The sequence below is a fragment of the Phascolarctos cinereus genome, unplaced genomic scaffold (genome assembly GCF_003287225.1).
Source record: "Phascolarctos cinereus isolate Bilbo 61053 unplaced genomic scaffold, phaCin_HiC Scaffold_1;HRSCAF=81, whole genome shotgun sequence".
Classification (NCBI taxonomy): domain Eukaryota; kingdom Metazoa; phylum Chordata; class Mammalia; order Diprotodontia; family Phascolarctidae; genus Phascolarctos; species Phascolarctos cinereus.
This window is the reverse complement of record NW_027555514.1, coordinates 84,576,784-84,602,665: the sequence shown is the minus strand read 5'-3', so window position 1 is coordinate 84,602,665 and position 25,882 is coordinate 84,576,784. Positions and strand designations below refer to the sequence as shown.

The following is a 25,882-nucleotide window of genomic DNA, read 5'->3' as shown; positions in this document are numbered from 1 at the left end:
TTCCCTGCCTTACCTAAAAGAGAAAAGTTTTTGTGTAATAGGACCTTAACCGGAAAGAAATTGAATTCATTCTGTTCATATTTTTAAAAAATATGAAAAATGTAATGTGTCACTCCTAATTTAATGCTTAAGATAGGTTAGAATTTATTTTACTATTTGGCACTAAAGTAAGAGTAGTAAACAAAAATCTTAAGCAGGCAGCTTAGAGTGAAAGGCTGATAGCCTAATTTAAAAACCAACAGATAGTTATGGAGAGATAGAAGGAATTATGTCCACCCACCTTTCGGGCTAGATCAGTGGGTGGGTTCTATTAAATCTAATATGGATACTCACTATGGTAAAGATATTGGTTATTTTGAGTTATGATTATTACTGTTCAATTAATTATCAAGCTCCAGAGGTGTCTACCTGGAGGGAAAGCTGATCATACTTTGTCAGCATTGATTCAAATTCCTTAGGCTTGCTTTTTTTTTTTTCCTGGGCCAAAAAGATGTAGTTAGAATACTGGCCCAGCACATTTTAAACTGACCTGATTACAACAGGTGATTCCAAACAGTTTGTAAAACTTTCACAAGAAAATGTGGACATGAATGGGGAACTGAAATACTGAAGAAATATATCAATTTGTGGATAATATTCCTTTATAAAGGGCCAAGGGTATTGAACTTAGAAATGTATATTTGTATAATTTTCAGAGTACATATTGTTATTTGGCATTAAGAAATGTATTAATTATATGGCTCTAAGAAAGCTCTATTTACTTTAGTTTACTGTTCAGTAAGGGGATGGTGGTGGAATTCATTCCCAGGGATATTACAAAGATCACATGATTATAAAGGTGCTTGGCACAATGCTTGGCATAAAACAAATGCTATCTGAATGTAAACTGTTTTAAGTTAAATATAATTGCTTCATATGTGTTAACTTTATGTGGATTTTCTTTGATGTGAAGTTTATGTCAACTGGTGATGAGATGAATGATTCTCTGTGTAAGGCAATTTGGGAACACATCCGATTAAAGTAAAGCACCAGAGTGGTAATTAATTGGTTTTGGTTTTAAAGTTTAAATAGATGATAGTTGTTTATGGTATTGTTGTATTTCTGAAATGTTCCTTTATTGCATAATTTGGTAAGCAACTGTATCATCTGTGTTGTCAGAAAAGCAATTTCTCTTATAATCTAAATGTTGTTAGGTTAAGAATTGTACTGCTAAAAAAAATGATGAATGGGTTAGGAAACTTTTAAGTCATTCTATTTGACCATGTATTATAATATTTTGAAGTACTATAATTTAAGAAATCATAAAATTTCCAAATTTTGTCTTTATTTAAAGGGAATTTTCAGTTAAAATTGTTTTGCTATCATTTATGAAATTTGTGAGATTGTTAACTAAGTTATTTGGGGTTACTGTTTTCATGCTAAAACCTAAAAGGGTTAATTAATTACTGTATGTGGAAAGAAGGGGATAGTGTAAAGCCTTATCGAGTTGGTTCTGCCCATTCAAGGGCACCAGTATCAGCCCTCTCTGAGGTCCGTGTCAATTCTCCTTATTTTGTAAACTTGCCAAGGTCCCTGGAAACTGTCTGTGTGGGCAAGGTCATCTGCCCTGAGAAAAGAACTTGTTAGGATTATGCAGTTCCTAAACAATGAACTTGGCTTGCTGAAAATTTGCAAGTGTACAGAAATGATTTCTAATGATTGGCTTTTACACCACGACAAGTTTAAATTTGAGAAGGAAAGATGTAAAGTGAAATCTCTTATATATGAGTTTGGTAAATCTTTTGATTGCTTATTGCAACTCCATGAGAGTAAAATTAACTGTATCTGGCTTTAAGTTGTGATTAGTGAAACTTGCTGTTTGAGGTAAAAGGCTCTTGGGACGATAACTAATTTTGTTTTGAGTTTGAATTGGGTATAGTTGTCTGCATTAAATCAGTATCTGAGAGAAATGCCACAAACAGGTGGAGGTCTGCATCTGGGAAAAACCGACGGGGACAATCTTAGCCTCAATCTAGGATGGGATCCTCCTGGCTCAGTTTCCCCATTGTGTTCCTTTGGAAAGGAATGTTTCCCACCTGACTATTCCTGAGTCTGGCTATGAGGAGAAACAGATACTGCATGATTGGAGAACTGTGACTCTATCTGAATTTAAACAAAGCTAAGGATGTTTTATTCTGTCATATTTGGTATGTCACATAGCCCTGCTCTTTTTCCTTCTATGATCAGAGCAAGTAGTCAGTATAAGATATGAGCTCTTTTGTGTTATCTTACTGGGAAATCTAATAATATTTTTATCTAGAACTAGAACATGTGCAGAAATCTATGCAAACTGCTTAAGATGTTCCCTTTGTTTAAAAGGATTCTAAGAGCAGCAGTATTTTTTCTGTAATCAGTCTCTTACTTTTACCAATGTGAGATTCTATGACAACACCTTTTGACTAAGGAACTTTGTGATATTTAGGGATTCTGTGATAACTAGGAATTTAGTTTCTTGATAATACTCTGGAATTTGTGTTACTTAAGGACTTTTGCAACAACTTAGTAAGATTTTATGAACAAGAGTGAAAATGCATGCAAGCTATGTAGGGGTTGCTTTGGAGATGTTCCTTAGGCAATGTAAGATTATAGTCATATCTTAAACTGATTATTGGAACTTGTTATTCAAAGACTTAATGGGACTAATGACCGCCTGTTCCTGAGTCTATCTCCAGGTGTAAATATCAAGGAAGGCTGTCTGAGCCACTGATCCATGATGCTAGCAGCCCTGTGAGGGGCAAGTATGAACTGCAGGTATGATTTCATGGGAAGGTTGAGAGGGCAACTGTTCCGCACGTGCTGAGGTGGGACTCTCTTGACTTGATTCCTTAACTGAAACCTGGCAGACATTAAGTCTGGCTCAATGCAGTTTGACATAACACTCTGCCTGGAGTTGAAAGGAAGTTGGGGAAATACTGTTCCCTTACTATAAGTCTCTAATCTCTTAGTGGCAAGTTTCTATAATCAGAAGGTTTTGTAAGTACAGTAATAAATTTACTAAAATAATTAATTATGGAACATCTTAGGCTACTATAAAACTGGGACTAGTGTTCCTGTGTGTGTTCCCATATGAGTTAGGGTCCTTTAATTCTTGGTAATGGTATGGAGACAATTAGGTCAGGGGCTTGTGAGAATGTTATTTTGTTATTTGGTTAATATGATACTTGTCTAAAGTTTTGTTACAATTAATAATGTCAAAAGAAGAATGGCTTGTGGTTTATTTTGTAAATGCCATCAAAGAAACATGGCATGACTAAAAGTTTAAGATTTTATATGTAATCTGTTAAAAATTGATTATTTAATATATTTATATATATTCTGGAGCCTATTATTAATTCCTTAGTGAAATCTCATCTTCCTGGTGAGGAAATTAATAATGGATTAATGTAACGTATAAGACACTGGGTTCTGATGTGAATTTCTTAAACATGACAATTGGCCATGGTTCCACTTTTGAGTTTGTAAAAATGATCAGGGTTATAAGGATTAGAAACGGTAATTTTAAATTGTGCTAAGGTCACTTTGTAGGAGAATGGACAGAAAGCCGGTTCCTAGAAGAAGATGCTGAGATGCTGTGCTGGAGAGGAATCAAGAGATAACAAGACAGCTCACTAAGTTGAACTTAGAAACAGGATTACCACGGACTAGGTATTTGCTTTTAGTTTTACTGAGAATAAGAACTAAGCCCCGAAGAGCGATTGGGCTTTCCCCACATGAGATCCTTTATGGACATCCCTACCCAGCAGGAGGGAATGGTGACCTTGGTGTGACTTTAACCTGTAAAGATAGATTCCTGCAAGAATATGTGCGCTCTCTTGTAAAGTCTCTGCTCTCATTTCAGAAGAGAAGAGAAGTTAACTCCATCTTGGGAGGGGCCCTACCAGATTCTGTTGACCTCCGACCCTGCTGTAAGAACAAGGGACCGGTGGATTCTCCAACTAAGTGGACAGATGAGGCTGAAGAGGGGGCATGAAAGTCAAATCGAGAACGGTTCCAATTCATGGGTGATAAAGCTGTATACATGGCTTTGTTTTCACTAATTGTAATCCCTGTATTAGTTTTCTATTTTTGCAGCTCCCTTTGCCTGCTCCCTCATGAGTTCAACCATTTTGCTTGTAAGTGGTATAATCTTAACATTATACACAGTGGGAACAGGACGCCCAACATGGTTCCCTCCCATAGAGGAGAATCAGTTTGAAAAATTAATAAGTGTTATTGCTCACCAATTCAATGTGTCTAACTGTTGTATCTGTGGGGGCCCACAAAGATTAGAGAGTTGGCCCCTGGGTCCCTGTCCCACTAGACCCTCGGTGGTTGTTAAGTTAATAGATCTATAGTCAGGAATGAAACGGGTTTCTGGAAAAGTTCAGAGAAACACCAACAGCCCCTAGCTGAATTCAACTAATAACTAAAACAGTGAAGGACACATTATCTAAAATGGTCAGACTTGAAGGAAGGGGGCAAGGATCTGTAAGGCTGATGGTACTAAAAAGACAAGGCTGGGTTCCAGTGGAAACTGAGGAACCTCAGGACCCTGAGGGAGATTTGATTGAGGAGGTGTTCAAAGGATGGTGTGAGGGGTCTTCAGAAAGTAACAAATAGAAAGGAGGGATTGAGTGGTACATGTGTACCAGCACTAAGTGAAGACCCCTCAGAACATAAGACCCCCTCCCCTTTCCTTCTCCCTCCCTTTTTCTTAGATAGTGTTAGCAGACATTCCTGAGCCATAAGAACATCCTGTCTATCTTATCCTCTAGTTAGTCATATGACCTTGGGTAAAAGATTGCTGAGACTGTAATTTCTATACCTCTTTGTCCTCTCTGTTGCTGGGGTAGTTCTTACTCGAATAGATTGTACACCTGAGGCGCAGCCAATAAGCCAATGGGAAGGGGGTAAGGATGGGTTGCTGCGTTAGGGTCTATATATCCTTGCTTTAAACAAAAAGCTCTCACACTCTTGGGCTGATGCCAGCTTAGGCGACTTTCTCGAGAAAGTCAATAAAGAGATTTCTCCTTTTTGCAAACTTTTGTCAAGGCTCTGGTTTTAATTTGGGTAGGTGGTCTCTGTCCCACACATGATTAACTTCCTTTATTGATTTCCCAGCAACAAACCATCTCAAAAAGGAGTGTGGCATGGGGCAAGAAGAGACCTGAATTCGGAGTCAGAGAGCCTGAGTTTGTACCTCACCCCCCTACTTGGCTTGTTCTTTAGTTCTTTTGCCCTCAAAATCTACATCTGCAAAATGAGGGCAGTGGATTAGATGATCTCTAAGGTCCCTTCAGCTCTAGAATCAATGAACTGTCTCTTCCCTTCCCTCTAAATCTGACCATGTCATTTCCCTGCTCAAAAACCTTCGGTGGCTCCCTATTAAGAGACAATACAAAGTTCTTCAGTTTGGCATTTAAAGGTCTTCACAAATTGCCTCCAACCTACCTTTCCAAATGTATTTCATACAAATGCCTATGCGCTCTCACTTCCACCAATCAGCCTAGTTGCTGCTGCCTGACTCAGGTAGCCTCCACCCTCTGCTCTGCCTCAAGGCAGAAGGCACTTTTCATTCACCTCAGAATCTGGAGATGGCCTCAGAAGGCCTCCTACAGGAAACCTTTCTGGGTGGCTCTTCTCCTCAGCACTGATCTCCCTCCTCTAATTACCTGGGCTGTGGTAACACGTTGACAGGTTGTGTTGTTACAAGTAAACCTCCACAGGGTGGGGCTGGTCTTTGTTTTTCTTTTTATAACTAGGACCTAGCACTGGGCCTGACACATACATAGCTGATCAAAGTTTGTTGAACTGAACTGAAAAAAAAAAATCCAAAAACCTCCTAAATACGGCACTGCAAAATGATTGGTCAAGACCATCCCCCATAAACAACAATCCTGAGAAATAAAAGGTTACAAAAACCATTTCTAGGAGGTGAAGAGAGAATAAACTTAAGTGGCCTTGAATGAATGCTTCTCTATCCAGTGGTGACTAACATTATTTGGATGCATACCTTCAGGATGTTGGGAGGCTATGTGTGATTATTAATAGTAAATACTGATCTAGCTACTATTCTGTGCCAGGCAACGTGCTAAGCATTTTACATAAATTATCTCATTTGATCCTCACAACAATTTTGGAAAGGAGGTGCTATTATTATCCCCATTTTTCAGAGGAGGAAACTGAGTTAGACAGATGTCAAATGATTTGCCCAGAGTCACACAGCTAGTATCAAAGGCTGGATTTGAACTCAGGTCTTCCTGACTCCAGTCCCAGCCCTCTATCCACTGTATCATCTAAGATGAGGATAGCACAGAGCTACTGAAAGGCAACTCATTCCTCCAGGGGAACTCTTTTAAATAAGTCCCACTTCTAAATCTAGGTACGTTTTGTAGGACCTGTTTATTATAAGAATGTTTTGCATATTTGTCTGCAAAAATTTAAATAGCATCAAAACCGTATCTAGCAAAAAAACAAAAAAAGTGCTCTGTTAAACCAGAAAGTTGGCCAAATACTACAATTCATGAATCAGCTACTATTATAACCATATTCAGAATCCAACATTTAAAAGTACCATACATGAGGAGCTCAAAGGTATAATTGGAAATGTGTTATAAAATTTTTTAAAAAAGCCATGAACCCTAGTTTGCCCACAACTCTTACAGATTCTGCTGCCCCCTTTATCCAAAAGGCTGACATAAGCACAGGTTACCTTTGATCTTAGTTAAGTAATATTTTACCACTTTTATGAGGCTTCCTTAGCATAATCCTTCACCTTCAAAATGATCTGTCTAAAGCCCTTCTTCCTAAGATAGGGAATCCATTCTAAGCACAATAATTCTTACTCTTGAAATGGCTGTACCTGTTTGGGGGGTAGAGGGTGGGCAGGGAAGATTACAAAATGTAAAATTGCTTAGTGATGATACAAACTATATATGGAGTGGATGATTCCTATAAATGAGTGGAGTTTGCCTGAGAAGAGAGACAAGTATCATTAGCTGTTGTTACAATGCACAAAAAATATAACTAAAGGGGTCAATTGAGAAGAGGAAAGGATAAGGTGCCAGCTTAAATGGAACAAGGGTGAAAGCTTTTTTAGATTTATGATTTAATGCAATCAATCAGCAAACACTTATTAAATTACTCCTATGTGGCAGACACTATGGTAGGTGCTGGGGAAAATGATCTTCCTTGTTAAATATTTCTGGGTCAAATAACACATCAGGTGGTTGACCACCTACCACTGAAGTTAAATGTAGGTGTGCATTTTCTGAAATGACTCAACTTTGCAGGGTGGAGTGGAAGGAGTGAGTGCTAGACTAGGAATCGCACTAGGCTTGTGGGTCTCAATCCCAGAAGGAAGTCACTTGCCACCAGGTGCAGGCCTGGATAAGTCACTTAACCAGCTTCCTCATTCGTAAAGCCATGATTAGGTACACCTGTGCCTTAGAGGATGGCAAGCCTTCCATTTCTTTAAGGTTCTGCTTTCCATTTCATCTTTTTTGTCCACAGAGCCAGGGGCTTAATAAAGATTTCCCCAATACTGACTATTACAGTGCTACATAAATGTCGGTTGCTATTATTATTTTATAATACTTTGGGATATGATGTCTTCAGTTTTTCTTCTGAGAACGTTAAAAATGAAAAACAAGAAGCAAAACCTGGGGCCAATATGGAAATAGACATGACCAACAGATTTATACCTTCTACTGCAGTAGATTTTTTAAAAAACCCTTGATAATAATAATATTAGCTAACATTTATATAGTATTTTCTATGCAAGGCACTGTACTAAATGCTCTATAATTATTATTTTATTTGATGCTTACAATAACCCTGGGAAATGGGTGCTAGTATTATATCAATTTTACAAATGAGGAAACTGAGGCAAACAGAAGTTAAGTGACTAGCTCAGGGTCACACAGCTACAAAGCATCTGAAGGCAGATGTGAACTTCCTGAATCCAGGCTCTTGACAATTTTTAACAGGGATCATTAGTCAAATAATGGCGAATCACCTGGAATCTAAGATAAGCTTTGTCCCTAGCTGATAACGGAATGCTTATATTTTTACCCAGCTTTATGTAGAGAATAATGGTTCAGCTGCCACCACTAAAGATTTATAGCTCATCCTGCAGCACCTGGGTGTGGGGGTGACCCTGGGCTCTTTAAGGCTGCACCAATAGAGTGCAAGCTCTAGCAGGGCCTATTAACATGGAAAAGGAAAAGAAACATGGCTACCAAGTAAAGCAATTGTCCAAGGAGCTAACAAAACAACATATTAAGGTTCTGTATCAGGAGTTAGAGTACCCAAACACACTGAAGAAACCAAGCTTTTCTGAAGTATAAATTATAAAATATAAATTCCTGAAGTATAAATCACCCTAATTTGGGTCAAATCCAAGCTTCACAAAAACCAGTAACCAAAAAATTAGATTTAGTTTATGAAGAACGTCATTTATGATGGTAGTCATATTCAACTAAAAGCAAAATGACTGTACTGTGAGGCCTGGCTGGAAACCTCAAAAAGGTTTATACATTGTAATCTCTGGATTACAGAAGACTTAAAATTAGCTAAAAGGTCTTGAATTAACATGATAAACACACACATCCCTCCCCTTCAAGGCCCAAATTACCTAAGGCCTTGAAGAGTTCTTCTCGTACAGCAGAGGTGAACTTTCTGACCAGACACAAAGTGGTCACAATAGCAAACAGCAGATTGTAAGATAATACAATGTAGAAATTCCCCAGCCAGTTAAATCTTCCAAAATCTCCAAGAAGATCAAACCTAGTAATTCCTGTCAAATAAAGAGAAAGAAGAAAATAACTCTTACTAAAATTCAGTATAAATATACATTAGCAACACTTTGAAATTATGATGTAGGACAGCAAATTCTGTTTGGTAACATTTTTCTCATCTTTATTACTTCTGATTTTCTACTGGGTCTTTTAAGTTATGTGATGATTAAATTTGTGCAATTAAGAAGAGATACAGAATGATTGACTCTACCATTAATGTCAGAGCTATTTACAAAGCAATAAGAGGAAGGACAGATGCTTAAATCCCTATCATCCTAGGGCAGGAATCTGAATTGACCTGGGCTATCATCAGTAAAAACTATGTTTACTGCCACACAAATTCACTAGGCAGCAGGACACATGTGGAGGGTAGATGATGAGCAATTCAACTACTGAATGGCCAAGAATAAAGAGTGGGATGAGAATAAGGGGATTTTGAGGACATCATGAAACGAAAGGAGAAGAGGAGAAGAGCTGCTGAGTGCTCTGAGATAACCATGAAAACAGTCCAACTTAGGGAACAAAAATCATTAATAGCCTATGTAAAGAGAGGCCAGAAGGAAAACGGAAAAGCAAAACAGTTTTGAAAATTACATACTGAATTTATTATATGCTTAAAAGAGTAAGTTGATATACACAGATTCATATTTTGTTGTTCAGTTGTTTTTTCAGTTGTGGCCAACTCTTTATGACCCCATTTGGGCATTTTCTGGCAAAGATATGAAGTGGGTTGCCATTTCCTTCTCCAGCTCATTTTACAGAAGAGGAAACTGAGGCAAACTGAGGGTTAAGTGACTTGCCCAGGGTCACACAGCCAGTCAGTGTCTGAGGCCAGATTAGAACTCAGAAAGATGAGTCTTCTTGACTCCAGGCCTGGCACTCTACTGCACCACCTAGCTGCCAAGAGATTCCACTCCTTTTTTTTCTGTTCTACTTTGTATATGGAAATGCTCATTATATTTGGTGTTTGTTAAATTTGGAACAAAAAGAAATATTTTCAAATACAAATATGTATATGCATACAATAATATAAAGGTAAACGCTAAAAAATGCTAAATGCTAAAATGCTAAAAACAGTCATGTATCACAGAGGTATTCAAAATAACACAAAAAGTCCTGCTTAAAAGAGGTCCAAATACTACTAACATTTCTAGACCTCAGTTTCTTCATTTGTGAAATAAGAAGTTGGTAAATGAACTCTAAGGTACCTTAGAACTCTAAAAGCCTGTGATTCTAATTAGTAATCAGACTGTGCATCTGTAGAAGATGATGCATGTCATAACTTTCAAAATACATATGGTCTTCCAAGATATCACTCAATGATATTTTTATTTTCTAAAATTCTATAGTAATTTTACTAAATTCAATAAGCATTTAATTAGGCATTTACCTCACATTAAGTTCAATTTAATTTTGTCTCATTAGTTCTCTGACTTCATGACACACTCCTAGCCCAAGAGGTTTCCACAAGCTTTGGGCACCTGACACCAATCCCCCATCTCAGTAGCAGTATAGTGGTCTATAATTTACAACTGAGCTGCGAAAGCTGTGCTAGAAGAAGAGAAGGAAGTTAGTAGGAAGAGTGGGCTAACAATTCTTAAAGGGTTGGAAACTATGTCGAACAACGGGAAAAAAATCTTTCTACTAAGAGACCTGGGGGCTCACTATCTTCTGCCATTCCTTGGTCCAAGGAGTCAGGCTCAGGTACCAGAAGGAACTATTCAAACAAGGAGTCTCTTTTCAGAGGCTTATTGGTCTCCAGGAAAACCACACAGAAGTAAGATAGCCTTTTCAGCTATTAGTAAAATCAAACTGGGGCCCATAAACCATTACACTGATAATCCCTGTTGAACATCACCTTGAAAAACCTACGTAACCGTTCAATTTCAACAATTCTTCAAGAATGAGATATAGTCTTAATGTCCCCTCTTAATGGTATTTATAACCTTGAACAATATCTAAAATCTTAAAGTGCTAAAAAAACCCCTACATTGTTTTAAAAAAGCTTAATTTGAAACTTTTAAAAAGTACACTGAAAATCAGTACTCCAAAACCTATATTGCTATAAAAAATTAATATAAATTATGACACTGCATTTTAACTTAATTTTTCTTACTGATTTATATTTTACATTGCCTAGTTAATGGTATAAAAACTACATATTTTCTCTTTACAGAAGTTCATTTCCACAAAAGAAAAAGGGACAATGATGAGTAATAAATCTCAATCAGGAAGTTCATTCTATTCAGCTGTAGTATTTAACCCTAAAGCCAGAGTGCCCTCAGAGGGTCTGGCCAACAACAAGATAAATTCTCTTCTACCACAGAAATAACAATCACTTTTCCTCAGCATCTCACTCAAGTATGTCACATGTACAATTCCATGAATGACAATCACCCCTTCTAATCTATAAAGAACATATAGAACAAAACTTTGCATTTAAATAAGATCTTATTACTTCACCTGTGATACCACAAGTCAACAGAATTTATGTTTTTAACCCACCTGAGTCAACTTTTACTTTCAGCAAGCACATTCATGTTCATAACTAGCAAAGAGGTTCAGATATAATCTATATAGTCTGATACTCTAAAATGCTCATTAAAACAGGACTAATAAATCATATTTTTTCAGTGTATTACAAATGCAAATAAACTGGTCATAAATTTATTTCCACAGCATGATAAAAAGTTGTTCTCAAATAACTACTTTTCAAAATGTCTGATTTCTGCAAAGAACACACCCAAACCTTTGATAAACCAATTTATAAATCAAAAACAACTTTGGCAAAACTTAGGCACAAACCAATTCTTCCCTCTGCAAACTCAAATGTTTAGTTTGAAATTTAAAGTGTTTATGGACTCAAAATTGTTATAACTATTTGCTCTCAAAAATCATTATTTTTATTTTAGCAAGAGTATGATGTCTTTTTTAGGAGTCATTTAAGGACTTTGTTACTACTAAATTTCTTGTAAATTGGCCTACTGCCCATCATTTGATTAATTTAGAACAAAAATTGAGGGATTTCTACTTTTGATGGGGGAGGGGACATAGTGCTTTTAAAAAAATTACCTACTTTAAACCTTCATTAAATTTGCAAACCTTTACTAGAATTTGCAATATACACATAAAAATGACAACTGCAAAATGCTTTCATTAGCCCGCATGCCATTAAAAATATGAATCAATGATTAAATTATGTTACTAGGACTAGAAAAATGCAAAATCCATTTGGAAAAGCAAAAAGTCTAGAACTTCAAGATAAAAAGAAAAACGATGATTGAAGGGGGCATAAAATTATCAGACATCTAATTTCTAAGCAATTTGATACTACTTAGAAAAAAACTCAGAAAAGTAGATCAGTGGAAGAGCTTAGGTAGGCAAAAACAGTTATCATCAACAACAGTAGTCCAATATTTGATAAATGCTATTTATTAGGGGAAAGGTTCCCTTTTTGACAAACATATATTTGGAAAATTGGAAAGCAATTTGGCAGAAATTTGGTTTTGACCAATGTCTTACTCAACATTCCAAAATAAATTAAAAATGGATGTGACCTAAATATGAAAGTGTACTCGTTTAAAAAAATGAAAATAAGATCAAGCACTTCTCACAACTTTGGCCATAGAGAAAATTCTTAACCATACAAAGAAGGGATGGAGGTTATAAAATTTTATCTACAATTTTAATTATGCAAATTAAAAAAAAATTTTTAAAGTTTCACAAAAACAAATTCATTGAAAGTAAAATTAAGAGAAAAGAAGCAGAGTGTGAAAAATATTTGTGCCAAATATGACTGTTAAATAACTATTCTAGACTTCAATTTGGAATAAAGAAAGAAGTGAGTAAACTGAACCCTCTGGCTCCACAATCTCACTACTGGGCATATACTCCAGGGAAATCAAACCAAAAGCAAAACTTTATACCAAAATAAAGTCCAAATATATTAACAAAATATTCATAGTAGCACTCTGTGATAGCAAAGAACTGGAAACAAGGTAGATGGCAATATACTGTGTAGGACATAAAAAAACTATGACATACAAAATTAATGGAATATTATTGTACTATAAGAAATGGCAAATTTAAAGAATTTAGAGAAATATGGGAATATTTGTGATACAGAGGGAAAAAACAGAACCAAGAGAACAATATAGGCAGTGACTGACAATAGGTCACTAAAAGGAAGTTAAACTCTGAGGAATGGAAAAAGCTAATGAAGATCAAGGAGAAGAGAAAATAAAGCATTCCTCCTTAATGGAAAAAAGGTAAGTGACTACTAGGACAGAATATTGTATGCTAGGTCAACGTATGATATCTGTATTAGATGTGTTTGCTTAATTGTTTTTCTATTTTGTTTCTGACCTCTGCCTCCTTTAAACTATCCTTCCTTCTATCAGCCTCTCTCTTTCTCTTATCCCCTTCCCTTCTTAATTCCCTGTAAGGCAAGATAGATTTCTGTACCCAACTGTGTTATCCTCTTTGAGCCAATTCTAATAAGAGTAAGGTTCAAGGGTTGCCCACCACCCCAACGCTCCCCGCATCATCCCACTGTAAAAGCTCTTCCTTTCCTTCCTCTTTTATGTGAGATAATTTACTCCATTCTGCCTCCCACTTCCCTCCTCTCCCAAAGCATCCCTCTTTCTCACCCTTAATTTTTTCAAATCATTCCATCACAATCAACTCACACCCATGCCTTCTGTCTATGTATACTCCTTTGAACTGTTCTAATAATGGCAAAGTTCTTAAGAGACACAAGTGTCATCTTCCCACAAAGGAACAGAAACAGTTTAACCTTATTGAATCCATTATGATTTCTCTTTCATTGTTTTTTTTTTTTGCGCTTCTCTTGAATTTTGTATTTGAAAGTCAAATTTTCTATTCAGCTCTAGTCTTTTCATCAGGAATGCCTGAAAGTCTTCTATTTCATTAAATATCCATTTTTTCCCCTGAAGGATTTTACTCAGTTTTGTTACAGGGGTTATTCTTGTTTTTTTTTTTTTCTTGCTCCTTTGCCCTCTGTAATATCACATTCCAAGCCCTTCAATCTTTTAATTTAGAAGCTGCTAAATCCTGTGTTATTCTGACTGTGGTTTCACAATATGTGAATTGTTTCTTTTTGGCTGCTTGCAATATTTTCTTCTTGACTTGCAAGCCCTGGAATTTGACTAGACTATTCCTGGGAGTTTTCATTTGGGGATCTCTTTCAGGAGGTGATCAGGGGAGTCTTTCAATTTCTATTTTGCCCTCAGGTTGTAGGATATCAGGGAAGTTTTCTTTGATAATTTCTTGAAATATAATGTCTAGGCTGTTTTTTTACCACGGTTTTCAGGTAGCACAATAATTCTTAAATTCTCTCTCCTGGATCTATTTTCCAGGTCAGTTATTTTTTCAATGAGATATTTCACATTTTCTCCCTTATTTTCATTCTTTTGACTTTGTTTTATTGTTTCTTGATGTGTCATAGAATCATTAGCTTCCAGTTGCCCAATTCTAATTTTTAAGAAATTATTTTCTTAATGAGCTTTTGTACTTCCTTTTTCATTTGGTTAATTGTTTTTTTAAGGTATTTTCTTCAGTATTCTTTTGTGCTTTCTTTACTGAATTATTGACCCTCTTTTCATGATTTTCTTGCATCACTCTCATTTCTTTTCATAATTTTTCCTCTATCTCTCTTATTTGATTTTTAAAATCCTTTTTGAGCTCTTCTAGGAATTCTTTTTGGACCTTTGACAAATTCACATTTTTCTTTGAAGTTTTGTGTATAGCTATTTCGACTTAGTTTCCATCTTCTGGCTTTGTGGCTTGCTCTTCCCTGTCACCATAATATGGTCAGATTCTTCTTTTTGTTCTTTGCTCATTTTTTCCAGTCCATTTCTTGACTTTTAACTTTATGTTAAAGTTGGGCTCAGCTCCCTGTGTGAAGGAGGCAGTATCCCAAGCTTCAGGCCTTTCTTACTACTGTTTTTAGCACTACCTGTGGGTGTCTCTAAGTTTTTGGTCCTTCTAAGGTGATAGGATCTAAGGAAAGGTGTGGTCACTGCTCTCCTGGCTTACGCTTTGGTCTGTGAGTGACCACAAGCATTTTTTTTCACCATGGAACTGTAAGCAGAACCCCTGTACCCTTGCCACTTCAAGCGCTAGTGAGCTAAAGCTCCTCTTAGCTCTTAAGACTGTGACATGAAACTGTGTATGGGCAATGAGTTCTGCACCCAGTCCCAGCAAAAGGTCCCCTGTAATCTCCTTCTAACCAGTTGTCCAACCTCCTCGCCATCTGTGGATTGAATGCCCCTGAAGCTACTACTGCTGAACTGCCTACAAGGTCTTTTCTGGTATTGCCAGGGCGTAGCCTGTGCTATGCTTCAGGGCTGACCACCACTCCACTGAGACAACCTTTCCTGTTGACCTCCTAAATTGTCTGAGGCCGAAAAATTGTTTCACCCCACCTTTTTGTTGGGTCTGCTGCTCTAGAATTCGATTTGAGGTGTTATTTTAAAGTTGTTTGGAAAGGAATTTGGGAGAGCTTAGGTGAGTCCCTCTGCCATCCTGGCTCTATGTTTTCTGGGTTTTTTGTTTTTTGTTTTTTAGGCAATTGGGGTTAAGTGACTTGCCCAGGGTCACACAGCTAGTAAGTGTCAAGTGTTTGGTCTGAGGCCAGATTTGAACCCAGGTTCTCCTGACTTCAGGGCCAGCACTCTATCCACTCTGCCACCTAGCTGCCCCTTGGCTCTATGTTTTCTAAAGAAAACTCCTCCCAGAGGATGATGGGAAATAAGGCATCAATAAAATATTTTTTAAAATATTAAGCAGTAATATGCATAAAATTAAGCAGTTTATGCATAGTTCAAACTAGATTTCACTAGAAAGACTGCATTTAGTTTTAAATCACTAACTAGGACCAAAGTTATGAGGTGAAATCCTTGAAGGGTAGGATTTGGTCAGAGGGAAGGGGAAAAGATAGGTTAGTAATATGCTATGGTCTATTGAACATGTCTTTTCATTTGTTTCAGTCACCTAAAACTTTACTTATTCTGAATCATTACTGTGATGGGCATTCAAGATGCTCCCCAGTAGAGCTCCCACCTATCTTTTAGGTCCAATTTCATATCATTTCCCTTCAATTACTCTCTTTCGAGTAAAGCTGGCCTGGGGGCTTTTCCCCATACATGATTCCCACTTCATGCCATTGCATGAATAGTTTCCTTATGTGTGAAATGCCTTCTCTCCTCACCTTTAGGATGCACAGACGTGGACATATCACATAATCCTGAGCTTCTTACAAAGTACAATTTAGGTGTTACCTTCTACATAAGGCCTCTCCTGACTCCCTCCCCCCCCGATATGAGTATTCTCTCCATCCTGAAATTACTTTGTATTATTTGTGTACCTATTGTACCCCATTCTCCCAAGTACTGTTTCCCTTCATTGTATCCCCAGCACCGAGCATGGTGCCTTAAAATTAGTGTGAACTGTATGTTTATTGCATTGTTTAATTGACATCTGGGTATTCCATGACTCAATTATTATTGGAAGAATACAGGTATTAAAAAGATGACCCTCAGTTGTAAACAGCAGCCTGGACTCATTAAAAGATCTGCACAATTTCTCCAAAGTAATCCTAAAATCACTGATATTTTTTGGGGGGAAGGCTGAGGGCCACAGGGGGAGAGACCAACAAACCATAAGTATTTAGATAGTACAATGAAAAGAGGACTGGGCCTGGAGTTGAGAAGTCCTAAGTTTAAATCCTGCCTCAGACATTTACTAGCTACGTGACCCTGAGCAAGCCACTTAACCTTTGTCTGCCTCAGCTTTCTCAGCTATAATGATAGCTTCATACCTCCAAGGGTATGAAGATCAAATGAGATGATATTTTTAAGGCACTTAGCATAGTGCCTGACACATAGTAAGTACTTAATAATTGTTTCCTTCCTTCCTTCTTCCCTCCCTCCTCTCCTTCCTGAATAAGGACTCTGTACTCTCTATAACTTTCAATTCATTTGTATGATCATGAAAAACTTCTTAGGACAGCCTTCATAAAATTGGAGATTATAAAATTTCTGAGGGCAAGGCCTATGTTTTATCTCTTCCAGTATTTAGAATACCACGCTACATATCATAAGCACTTCGTAATTGTTTAGTGAACAAATTAAAACCTTTCCTGTAATTGAAGACAAAAAGTCATATATTTAGCCTTCTTTGGGCTAAACATATTCAACAAACATTTATGAAAGAAATACCAGGTACTCAGAAAGATAAAAAGTTTAGAGAATAAAAAATTCCTGACCTCATGGGGCTTAGAGTCTTTTACGGGAATAAGAAACGTGCATTTATGACAATGTACAATAACACATGATAAATGCATTTGGAAAATACAAAACAAAGTGTTGCACGAAGTCTGAGAAGGAAGGCTGTCTTCCACCAAGGGAACTTGTGACAACATACTGGAGGAAGTCTCATTAGAGGAGAACATTAAAGTAAGGTACGTACTCAATATTTGAAGAAGGGGAAGGAGGATATTGCAGGGAAAGAACAGTATAAACAAAGGCAAAGTACATGAAGGTGTATAACCTTTTCTCAAAGATGTAATTTCTTATCTGAGTTTGATAATAGACCCTTGTCAATGTGCTCATCATTTTTATAAAATATCCTAAAATTAAATGTACTACTCCTTCAAAAGTAAGTTTCATGTAATATACAGTGTCAGGATCATTTCTCAATTTTTGCACATATTTCTTGGTGAGCGACAGGGAGGGAAGAGTTTGAGGAAGTCAGAACTTCTTATTTTATCAATGTAGAGTACTCCCAATGTGGGACACTTCCTTCCAATGAATACTTTTCATATTATGCTGGCTTTTGCAACTACATTGTCTATTAACAGTCTCCTTAGTTGGCCTGTGCTGTGCTATGATCCCTGGCTCTTTCAGCATCCAGTATTCTCGGTGGTGTTTCTATCCTTAGAGTATAACCACTATTATCTGTTGTTTCTATAGTTCAGCCAATTTTAGTATATTTAAATTTTTCAAGGTCAATTTGAATGTGTTTCTGTCTTTAACAGTATAAACCCACAATTTAATTACCTTAAACTTTTACATACTCTGATTACTTTTCCTTAGGAATAGCCACATAACTCTCATGAGTTTTCTTGTTTTTAATCTCCTGCTATTTAATAAATAGTTAATAATGCTATCCTCATCCCTTTCCAAGTTTTTGCTCTTTTCCACTTAATACACTGACTATTCCCAATATATTCCATGTGGAAAAGATAAAACAAATGTCTTTCCCCCATTCTTCTTAAAATGATTGTTAAAATGTTATCAATATGCATAAATAGGTAAGATCTGTCAGTTTTCCAAAAAGCAAAAATGCTAGTCACTGTCTAATAATTGCCTTAATACTTCCACCAAAAAATAAAATTAGTTTCTTGAATACCATACATTTTACCATACACTTTAACAGTTAATACAGCTTGTAAGCCTAGTTTAAGAGAAAACAATCAATTCCTTATGTTAGATATCACATAACTTCCTGTACTATAGACTATTATCTCTTGGCCTGATTCTAAGCACTATCCTAAGCAGAACCAATTTTTTACTTTCTTGACTCACACTCTTGTTAATACAATCAACCAACTCTAGTAGGTGGACCAGGAAACTACATGTTTTGGTTTAAGAAGGTATTCAGATGTCTAAGCTCTGATTTGGGGGGAAGAAAACGGAATCTTGAATCATATCCACTTCTACCTGACACTGTTCTGAACAACAGGAAAGAGAGAAAATGGAAGGAGAAACTAAGAACGATGCACACTGCAAGGGCATCTTACATCTCCTATAGTAAGTACTTTAAAATATACCTGAGATGCTCAGATGCATGCACAGACAACTGGGAAAGGACTGCACTAAAATACAAAAAGAAATTAAAAACAAATAGAAGAAAGGTTCATGCATTCTTCTTGGAGAAGCAAATAAAGGAGTTGGCAATTGTTAATTTCATTATTTATCCAAATGCAATAAAAATATAATTTTATGGGACACTTGTTCATCCCACCTTGTAGTGTTTATGGATTGCATACACAAAAAGACTACTGTGAAGATAATTGCAATGCATGTGCCAACATATGTGGTATAAGATAAAGAAGTAGAAAAGTTAAGAATTGGACAAGAATACACCAAAACCAAATCTACATACAACTTGATACTTGCTGGCTTCACTGTGAAAATGAACACAAGAGGGGGCTATGAAGAATACATTGGAAAAGAGGGTTCAGGACTAAGAAATTAATGAGGCCAAATTCTTATAAACTACCAAAAGCCTCACTTCCGTATATCACAAATACCTTATTCAAGAAGAGAGTTGGAAAATACTAGAAATGGCAAGAATTAATTACCATCACAATAAAGCATAATTGGTGATTCTTGACAGAATTGATTATTGACAATTTTATCATTTCAGAGTCAGATGTTTATGTGCAGTCAAAACATGTGCTAATTAGACCAAGTTCAAAATTAGAAGGAAAGATAAAGAGAAGATACTGCATTACAATAGCTCCAAGCTGTTGCTGCTGAAAAATGGGTAATAAAGTAAAAAAGCTGATTCATTTTCACCATTTCTTACAGCAGTTTAACTACTCAAGACCTTTAATTATCCTTGTCATAAACCAGACCCTATCTTAATTTCCAGTTATCTCTACATTTTCACAAACAGTCTTGAGCCTGACTAAATTACTTCCAAAGAGTCTTTGCAGAGTGATCCTTCTGGAAATTCTTTTCAAGTAAAAACAATTTTTTCTAAAACAATCATGGTACAGACAAAAATCTAACTAATGCTTTGCTCTCCCCGATTCCATCTTGCTAACACCTAAAATTGGTTAATGAATTACTCCCTTCCTACTCCTAACATTGTTTGCAACCAAACAAGTGGTAATTGATCCACTACAAACTGATGCTATCTAATCTCAATATGGTCATTGCTACTGTATAACAACGCATCTATAACAATTCATCTCTAACAGCTTCCAAAATTACTATTCCAAATCTTTTTTCTCCCCTCAAATCTCCATTTCACTTCATTTCTCAGTACATGAACTTGGCCACTATTTTTCTAAAAAGACTGGGATGAGAAAGCAATCATCTCATCTTCTCTCTCAATTCTTCTAAATGTCTGGAACTGCATCTATTATCCCTTCTTTCCTCTTCCAGTCTAGAGGAAAAGACAGCCTTCCTCTTTGCAAAGTCTTCTAGCTACACCAATGAAAAGGTCTTCAATCTTTCCCCTCAAATGGCTCCTTCTCCAACCTACAAAAAAGCTCAGATTTCTCCATCTCCAAACAAAAAAAATTCTTTAACTCTAATTCCCATTCACATTATCATCCATATATTCTCTCATTATTAAAATTCTCCATTGCCAAACCCTTTTCCTTCTTTAAAATTCTGTTTTTCAGGATTTAATTTTAATTTTAACCTGACAAACACTGAACACAAACTTTCCATATACAAAGAAGAAGAGAAAGAGGTTTCTATATGTCAATCAATCACCAAACACTTATTAGACACCAGTGTCAGGCACTGTGCTAAGTGCAAGGAATCAGATGAGATAAAAGAAAATCCTGGCCGTCTAAGAGCTTACAATGTAATGGGGGAAGCAACCTGCAAGCAAATACATACAGCATGTATCGGACAGAATTAACAGAAGGAAGGCAGAATTAAGAAGGCCTGGGAGGAAGGGAATAAGCATTTATGTAACATCTACTATGTGCCAGGCACTATGCCAAGTGCTTTACAAATATCTCATTTTATCCTCACAATAACCCTGCAAGCCACCATTTTACAGATGAGGAAACTGAGGCAAACAGAGGTGAAGTGATTTGCCCAGGGTCTCACCACTAGTAAGTGTCTGAGGCTGGACTGGAACCCAGATTTGTCTGACTCCAGGCCCAGCACTCTCTCCACTGCCACCCACTGCCTCTAGCTCGGGAAGGCTTCTATTAAAAGACAGAATTTTAATTGGAACTTAAAGGAAACCAGGGAGGTCAGTAGTTGGACCAGAGCAGGAAGAGTGCTCCAGGCATGGGGGACAGCCAGAGAGAATGCCTGGAGCTGAGAGGAGCGTTTTGTTCATGGAAGAGCCAAGAGGCTAGGGTCACTGGACTGAAGAGTATGCGTCAGGAACTAAGATGTGAGAAGACAGGAAAGATAGGAGAAGGCTGGTTATAGAGGGCTTTGAATGCCAAAGACAGCATTTTTTATTTGCCCCTGGATGTAATAGGGAATGCAAATCTCTATCACATACAGATTTTTTTTAAAGTATATAATAAATTCAACGTCGTCCGTTTTAATCTGACCCTCTGAACTTTTTCTCTTCTCTTCTATACAATTTAAATAATAGTTTATTGACATTCTTGTCTTTTTCTTCTTTCTTTTTTCCTTTCTTTTTTGGCATCATCTGATTTACTCTACCAATTCTCCACCCCAGTCCCCCAAAGTCCTCCCATGTAGCATATGAATTGGCCATATATATCTCATTCTGCAAACCTAGTCTATTGCCTCTCAATCAAGAAAGGGGAAGCTTGGTTTACCACTGGTCTTCAGAAATCCTGGTAGGTCACTACATTGGGCATAGTTCTTAAGGCTCTAAGAGCTGTTCATCTTTACAATGTTGTAGTCATCTTATAATTTTTTCTCTTTTGCTCCCTCTATTCTGCATCAGTTCTTATAAGTGTTCCCAGGTTTCTTTAAAGCTATCTCTTAGAGCAGAGGTGTCAAACTCACAGCCTATTGGCCCCATAACTCCAAGTACAACCCAAACCAGATTAAAAGATAATCGAGAAAAGTTTAAAAAAACTTTTAAAAACAAAACATAGATAATGTTAATTTGTATTTTTCTAAGTCAATATGTGACCTAGAGGGATCCATTTCTATTTGACTTTGACACCACTGCCTTACAGCACAATAATATTAATTATATTAATATACAATAATTTGTAAAGCCATTACCCAATTAATGGCCACTCCCATAGTTTCCAGTTCTTTGATACAAGCGAGAATGCTAGGTGGTGCAGTGGATAGAATACCAGGCCTTTATCTGTGCCAAGAAAACCCCAAATGAGGTCATGAAGAGTCATATATGACTAAAAATGACTGAACAATAACAGAAAGCTATCGGCATTTTGTACATATGGGCACTTTCCCTCTTTTATCTCTATTAAAATTCTAAAAAGAATAGTTCATATTCGTCACCTTTACTTTCTCATCACTCATTTCCTTAACTGTTTGCAATCTGGTTTCCATCCCTACCAGTCCGCTGAAGAGTCCCTTCCAAAAGTCTGTGTGGCAACACTCAGATATAGCCATTTCTTTATAAGTATGAGCTAGCAGCAACGGAAGCTGTCCATCCACAATTAATCTGGGGGAATGTAAAGCCACCCTGAAGTGGCTAGGTATAAAAATACACACCAGAAAAACTGAATGCTGCAAATTTTGTGCTCTATATGGAAATCAGACAGCTATGTGTCAATATCATACTCTTCAACCTGATCCCCTGAGCACCTGTGCCAGGGACAACACTGGGCTTGGAATCAGAGGCTCTCGATTCAAATCTGGCTTTTAGCACTTACTACCTGTGCAAGATTGGCAAGTAATACCTCTCTGTGTTTCAGTTTCCTCATTTATAAAATGAAAGGGCTCCAGATGTAAATCCTCTAATTTAAATGCTAATTCCAAGATGAAGCCTTCCCTGAATCTATCCAACCCCAGCCTGGAAGGTGGTTTCTCCATCATCAACTTTCTCACAGCAGTTTGACTAACTCTTTCTCCTTTGCACTAATCACATTCTCCCTTCTAACAATTATTTGTGTACATATCTTTCTCCCCTTTTAGAACATAAGTTCCTAGAGGGCAATGTCTGTGCTGTATCTATATTTGTATCATAAATAATAAACAATGCCTGACATATAGCTGGTTCTAAATAAGTTTGAGTTTAATTAACCTGAATATTTGTCAACAGATTTCTGACCATGTAGAACCAACTAGCCTTACTGTCCTGGGGATATTTTCTCAGTCGGAATTTTATGTCCTTAAATCTGAACAGTCTTGAATACTTAGACTATCAGCTTTTACTTAGTCAATTCTTTCTGATACTTACCTACATATTTCTACACTCAGGAAATATTTTTTTAAAAAGGCCTACACAACAATCCAAACATATACACTCATACACATCTATAAATATATATGCACATATGTATATGTGTGTGTGTGTGTGTGTGTGTGTGTACACACCCCCCCCAAATATATGTGTGTAACAATCATTGTGTATCTTTAGCCATGAGCTACAAGAACAATAAGAACCAGCAAGGGAGAGCCAAGATCATACATTAAATGTGTTTAGTGTTAATGTATGACACAAGTCAAATACAACTTTTTATGTTATTAATGATTTTTCATTATGGATCCAAGTAAAATCTTTGTTATCAGCCAAATGTTAGGTATTCACTTAGCAATTAAATGTTTGGTTGCTTTTATTTTTTCATTTTAAAAAGTATTTGTGAAAGTGTCATTTCTTCCAGTGTTCGACAAAAAGGACTGGAGAAGTAAAGATTTAGAGATACATTTACGAAAGCCTACATAAAGCCCTTTTCTAAAAAGACTGGTTTTTAAACAGACTCCCCTCATAAAGGAAACAAAGGGGAATAATCCACTTTATCTCCCGTAAGAAGATGACAGATTGTATGGGCATTGGATGAGAAATGTGTGGGGAGGTGATTAAAACAAATTTAAGGAGCATTTGGGAAAGTGACAGAATTGTTGTCTAACAGTAAATGTACAATATTGAATCATTAATCTTAAATGCAGAAGCTATATCAGTAAGAAAACAAGGTAATTGTTCAACAATGAGGAAGTTGGTAACAAGAAGAGTTGGTAAAAATACCTTTGAAGTCTACTGGTATAATTTTTTTAATGTATTCATGAATTTTATTTTGACACAATGGAGACTTCCCAACAAACATCTATTTGATCTGATTGACATGAATCATTTCTGGGAATCCTTTTCACTTTCAGTTAAAGGAGATTCTGAAATATAGTGTACAAAGTATCAACCAGTATAAGCTATATGTGCTTTCTGGCCAGAATTTATTATTGCTCAGAAAACTACACTAAAAAAAGCCTAACATATCTTAATTTTAGAAAAACTCAGGCATATGTATATAATGATAGGAAATTATATTTCAAACCTACTATGGTAATTTACCAATCAATGAAACAAATTATAGATGATACAGCTAAAAGGTCTAATCATAAAGTTTTGAAAAATTTGGGGCCTTCAAAATCTTCAATCTAAACATGTCTAAGCATCCAAATCAGTTAAAAAGAACATGTTTAAAGAGTTTTGACAGATATTTAAAAATAAAGTTTCTTTGTATTTTCAGTGGGTTTCTAATATCACAACTATTATTCATTTCATCTGTAAGAATATACATATGATTAACATTTTCCTCACAACTTAATTATCAATGATATATTCAATATACTGAAAATATTCAACCGAGGGTCTCAATGTTCCTGAAACTAATATATATTTGCATAATTCCATTTTACTCTTTTGCGTGAAAAATCTAATATATCAATAAAACATGATTTTTTTCTTCTTAAAAAAAGTAAAACTAGATATCATTATAATTACCAAGTAAAATAAAACATATTGTAGTAATTCTAGTAATATATCATTCATTAGTTATTGATGTATTTTTAAAATAAGCACAGAATGCCTTGACTTTTGAAGCAAAAATATTCCTGCTCTAAACTATTTGCCTCATTAAAATATAACTGACATCCAAGTTCCTTTCAGTATCATTTACAATTTTAAAAGTTACTGCTTTAAAAGGAAAAAACGAAAGATTGATGTTATTATTTCCCTCACTATACCTCACATTAGGTACTAGTCATATTTTGAGCTAAACAATGTAGTGCTGCTAGTTGATTTCACAGAGGCAAATGACACTACACTGATGGCCAGGATTTACTAGGAAGAAGCTCTGAAATAAAGAGAGAACAATTCTATAGCTTTATATTCAGTTGTTAAATACACACTCTACCCCCTGCCCTGGAGACATCATAGCTAGATGATCAAAAATCCTCAATTATAGTTAAGTACAATATCCACAACTGCCTACATTTTATCTTCTTAAATTCAAATACTCAATTCTAACGGGTTAATATGTGAATTACTTGATAACTTTCTCTAGTTTGCCTTTCCCATAATGCTAAACCCCAGGGTTTTTTTTTCTTTTAGCCTAGAACCTTGCTTTTTTAATACTGTGAAAAGCCTCTATGAATCTGTTTAACGTATTTATTTCTTTTCATCTATTCAGTGCCATTGGGCATAACATGTAATGCAATGCATGTTGATATTTTGCAAAGCACCACATGACTCACTGTACTCTAATGCACTCTATTAATCCTGTTTGGACAGCTGGGTCCGGGCATTTGTTAGCTGCATTTTAATTGTCCTATCTTTCTTTTCCTTTCTTCTGCTTTATTCTTTTATTTATCTCTATGGCAAACTATTCAGGAATTTCATTTGTTGGTCTTCAAAAAGTGAGTTTTGCCATTAATTTGTTTTCTTTGTATTAGCAACAGTGCACAGCGTGTGCACTTTTTTTTCCATAGAATTGGTTCATATTATTACCAACGGTTAATCTTAAATTACAGTGCATAAATGAATTATACAAGTCTTAAAATGGCACGGTGTCTTCAATGCCACAAAAGTTATTTGTGAAATGTCATAATACAAATAGTCAAATTTGGTTTCAAATCACTAAACTGTATATATTCCACATTTTAGCGATAAGCACACCACAGGCAGATGTCAAAAGAATGACATACTCTATACTTAAAAGCCAAGGTAATAGAAAAAAAAGAGAGAAAAGAAAGGCATATTACCATTTAGAATAGTTCTTTGTCATGTTTATACAAAGTTTTAACTTTTTATTGAAAGATGAAATTATGCATAAGAATTGTGAGCAAAACTACAAAGCTTGTTGCAATTTCTTGGCACAGCCTACATTTTTT

At 36.1% G+C, this 25,882-nt stretch overlaps 1 protein-coding gene across 4 annotated transcripts in view; it reads right to left on the bottom strand.

Annotated features, from left to right (window-relative positions):
- Positions 1-25,882, bottom strand: part of LMBR1 (limb development membrane protein 1) — a 189,195-nt gene that overhangs the window by 5,626 nt on the left and 157,687 nt on the right. For all 4 annotated transcript variants that reach the window (XM_078152605.1, XM_021009600.2, XM_021009601.2 and 1 more), the window contains one exon: positions 8,654-8,815. In XM_078152605.1, coding sequence (XP_078008731.1) covers positions 8,654-8,815 — 162 coding nt within the window. The remainder of the gene's footprint in view (positions 1-8,653; positions 8,816-25,882) is intronic.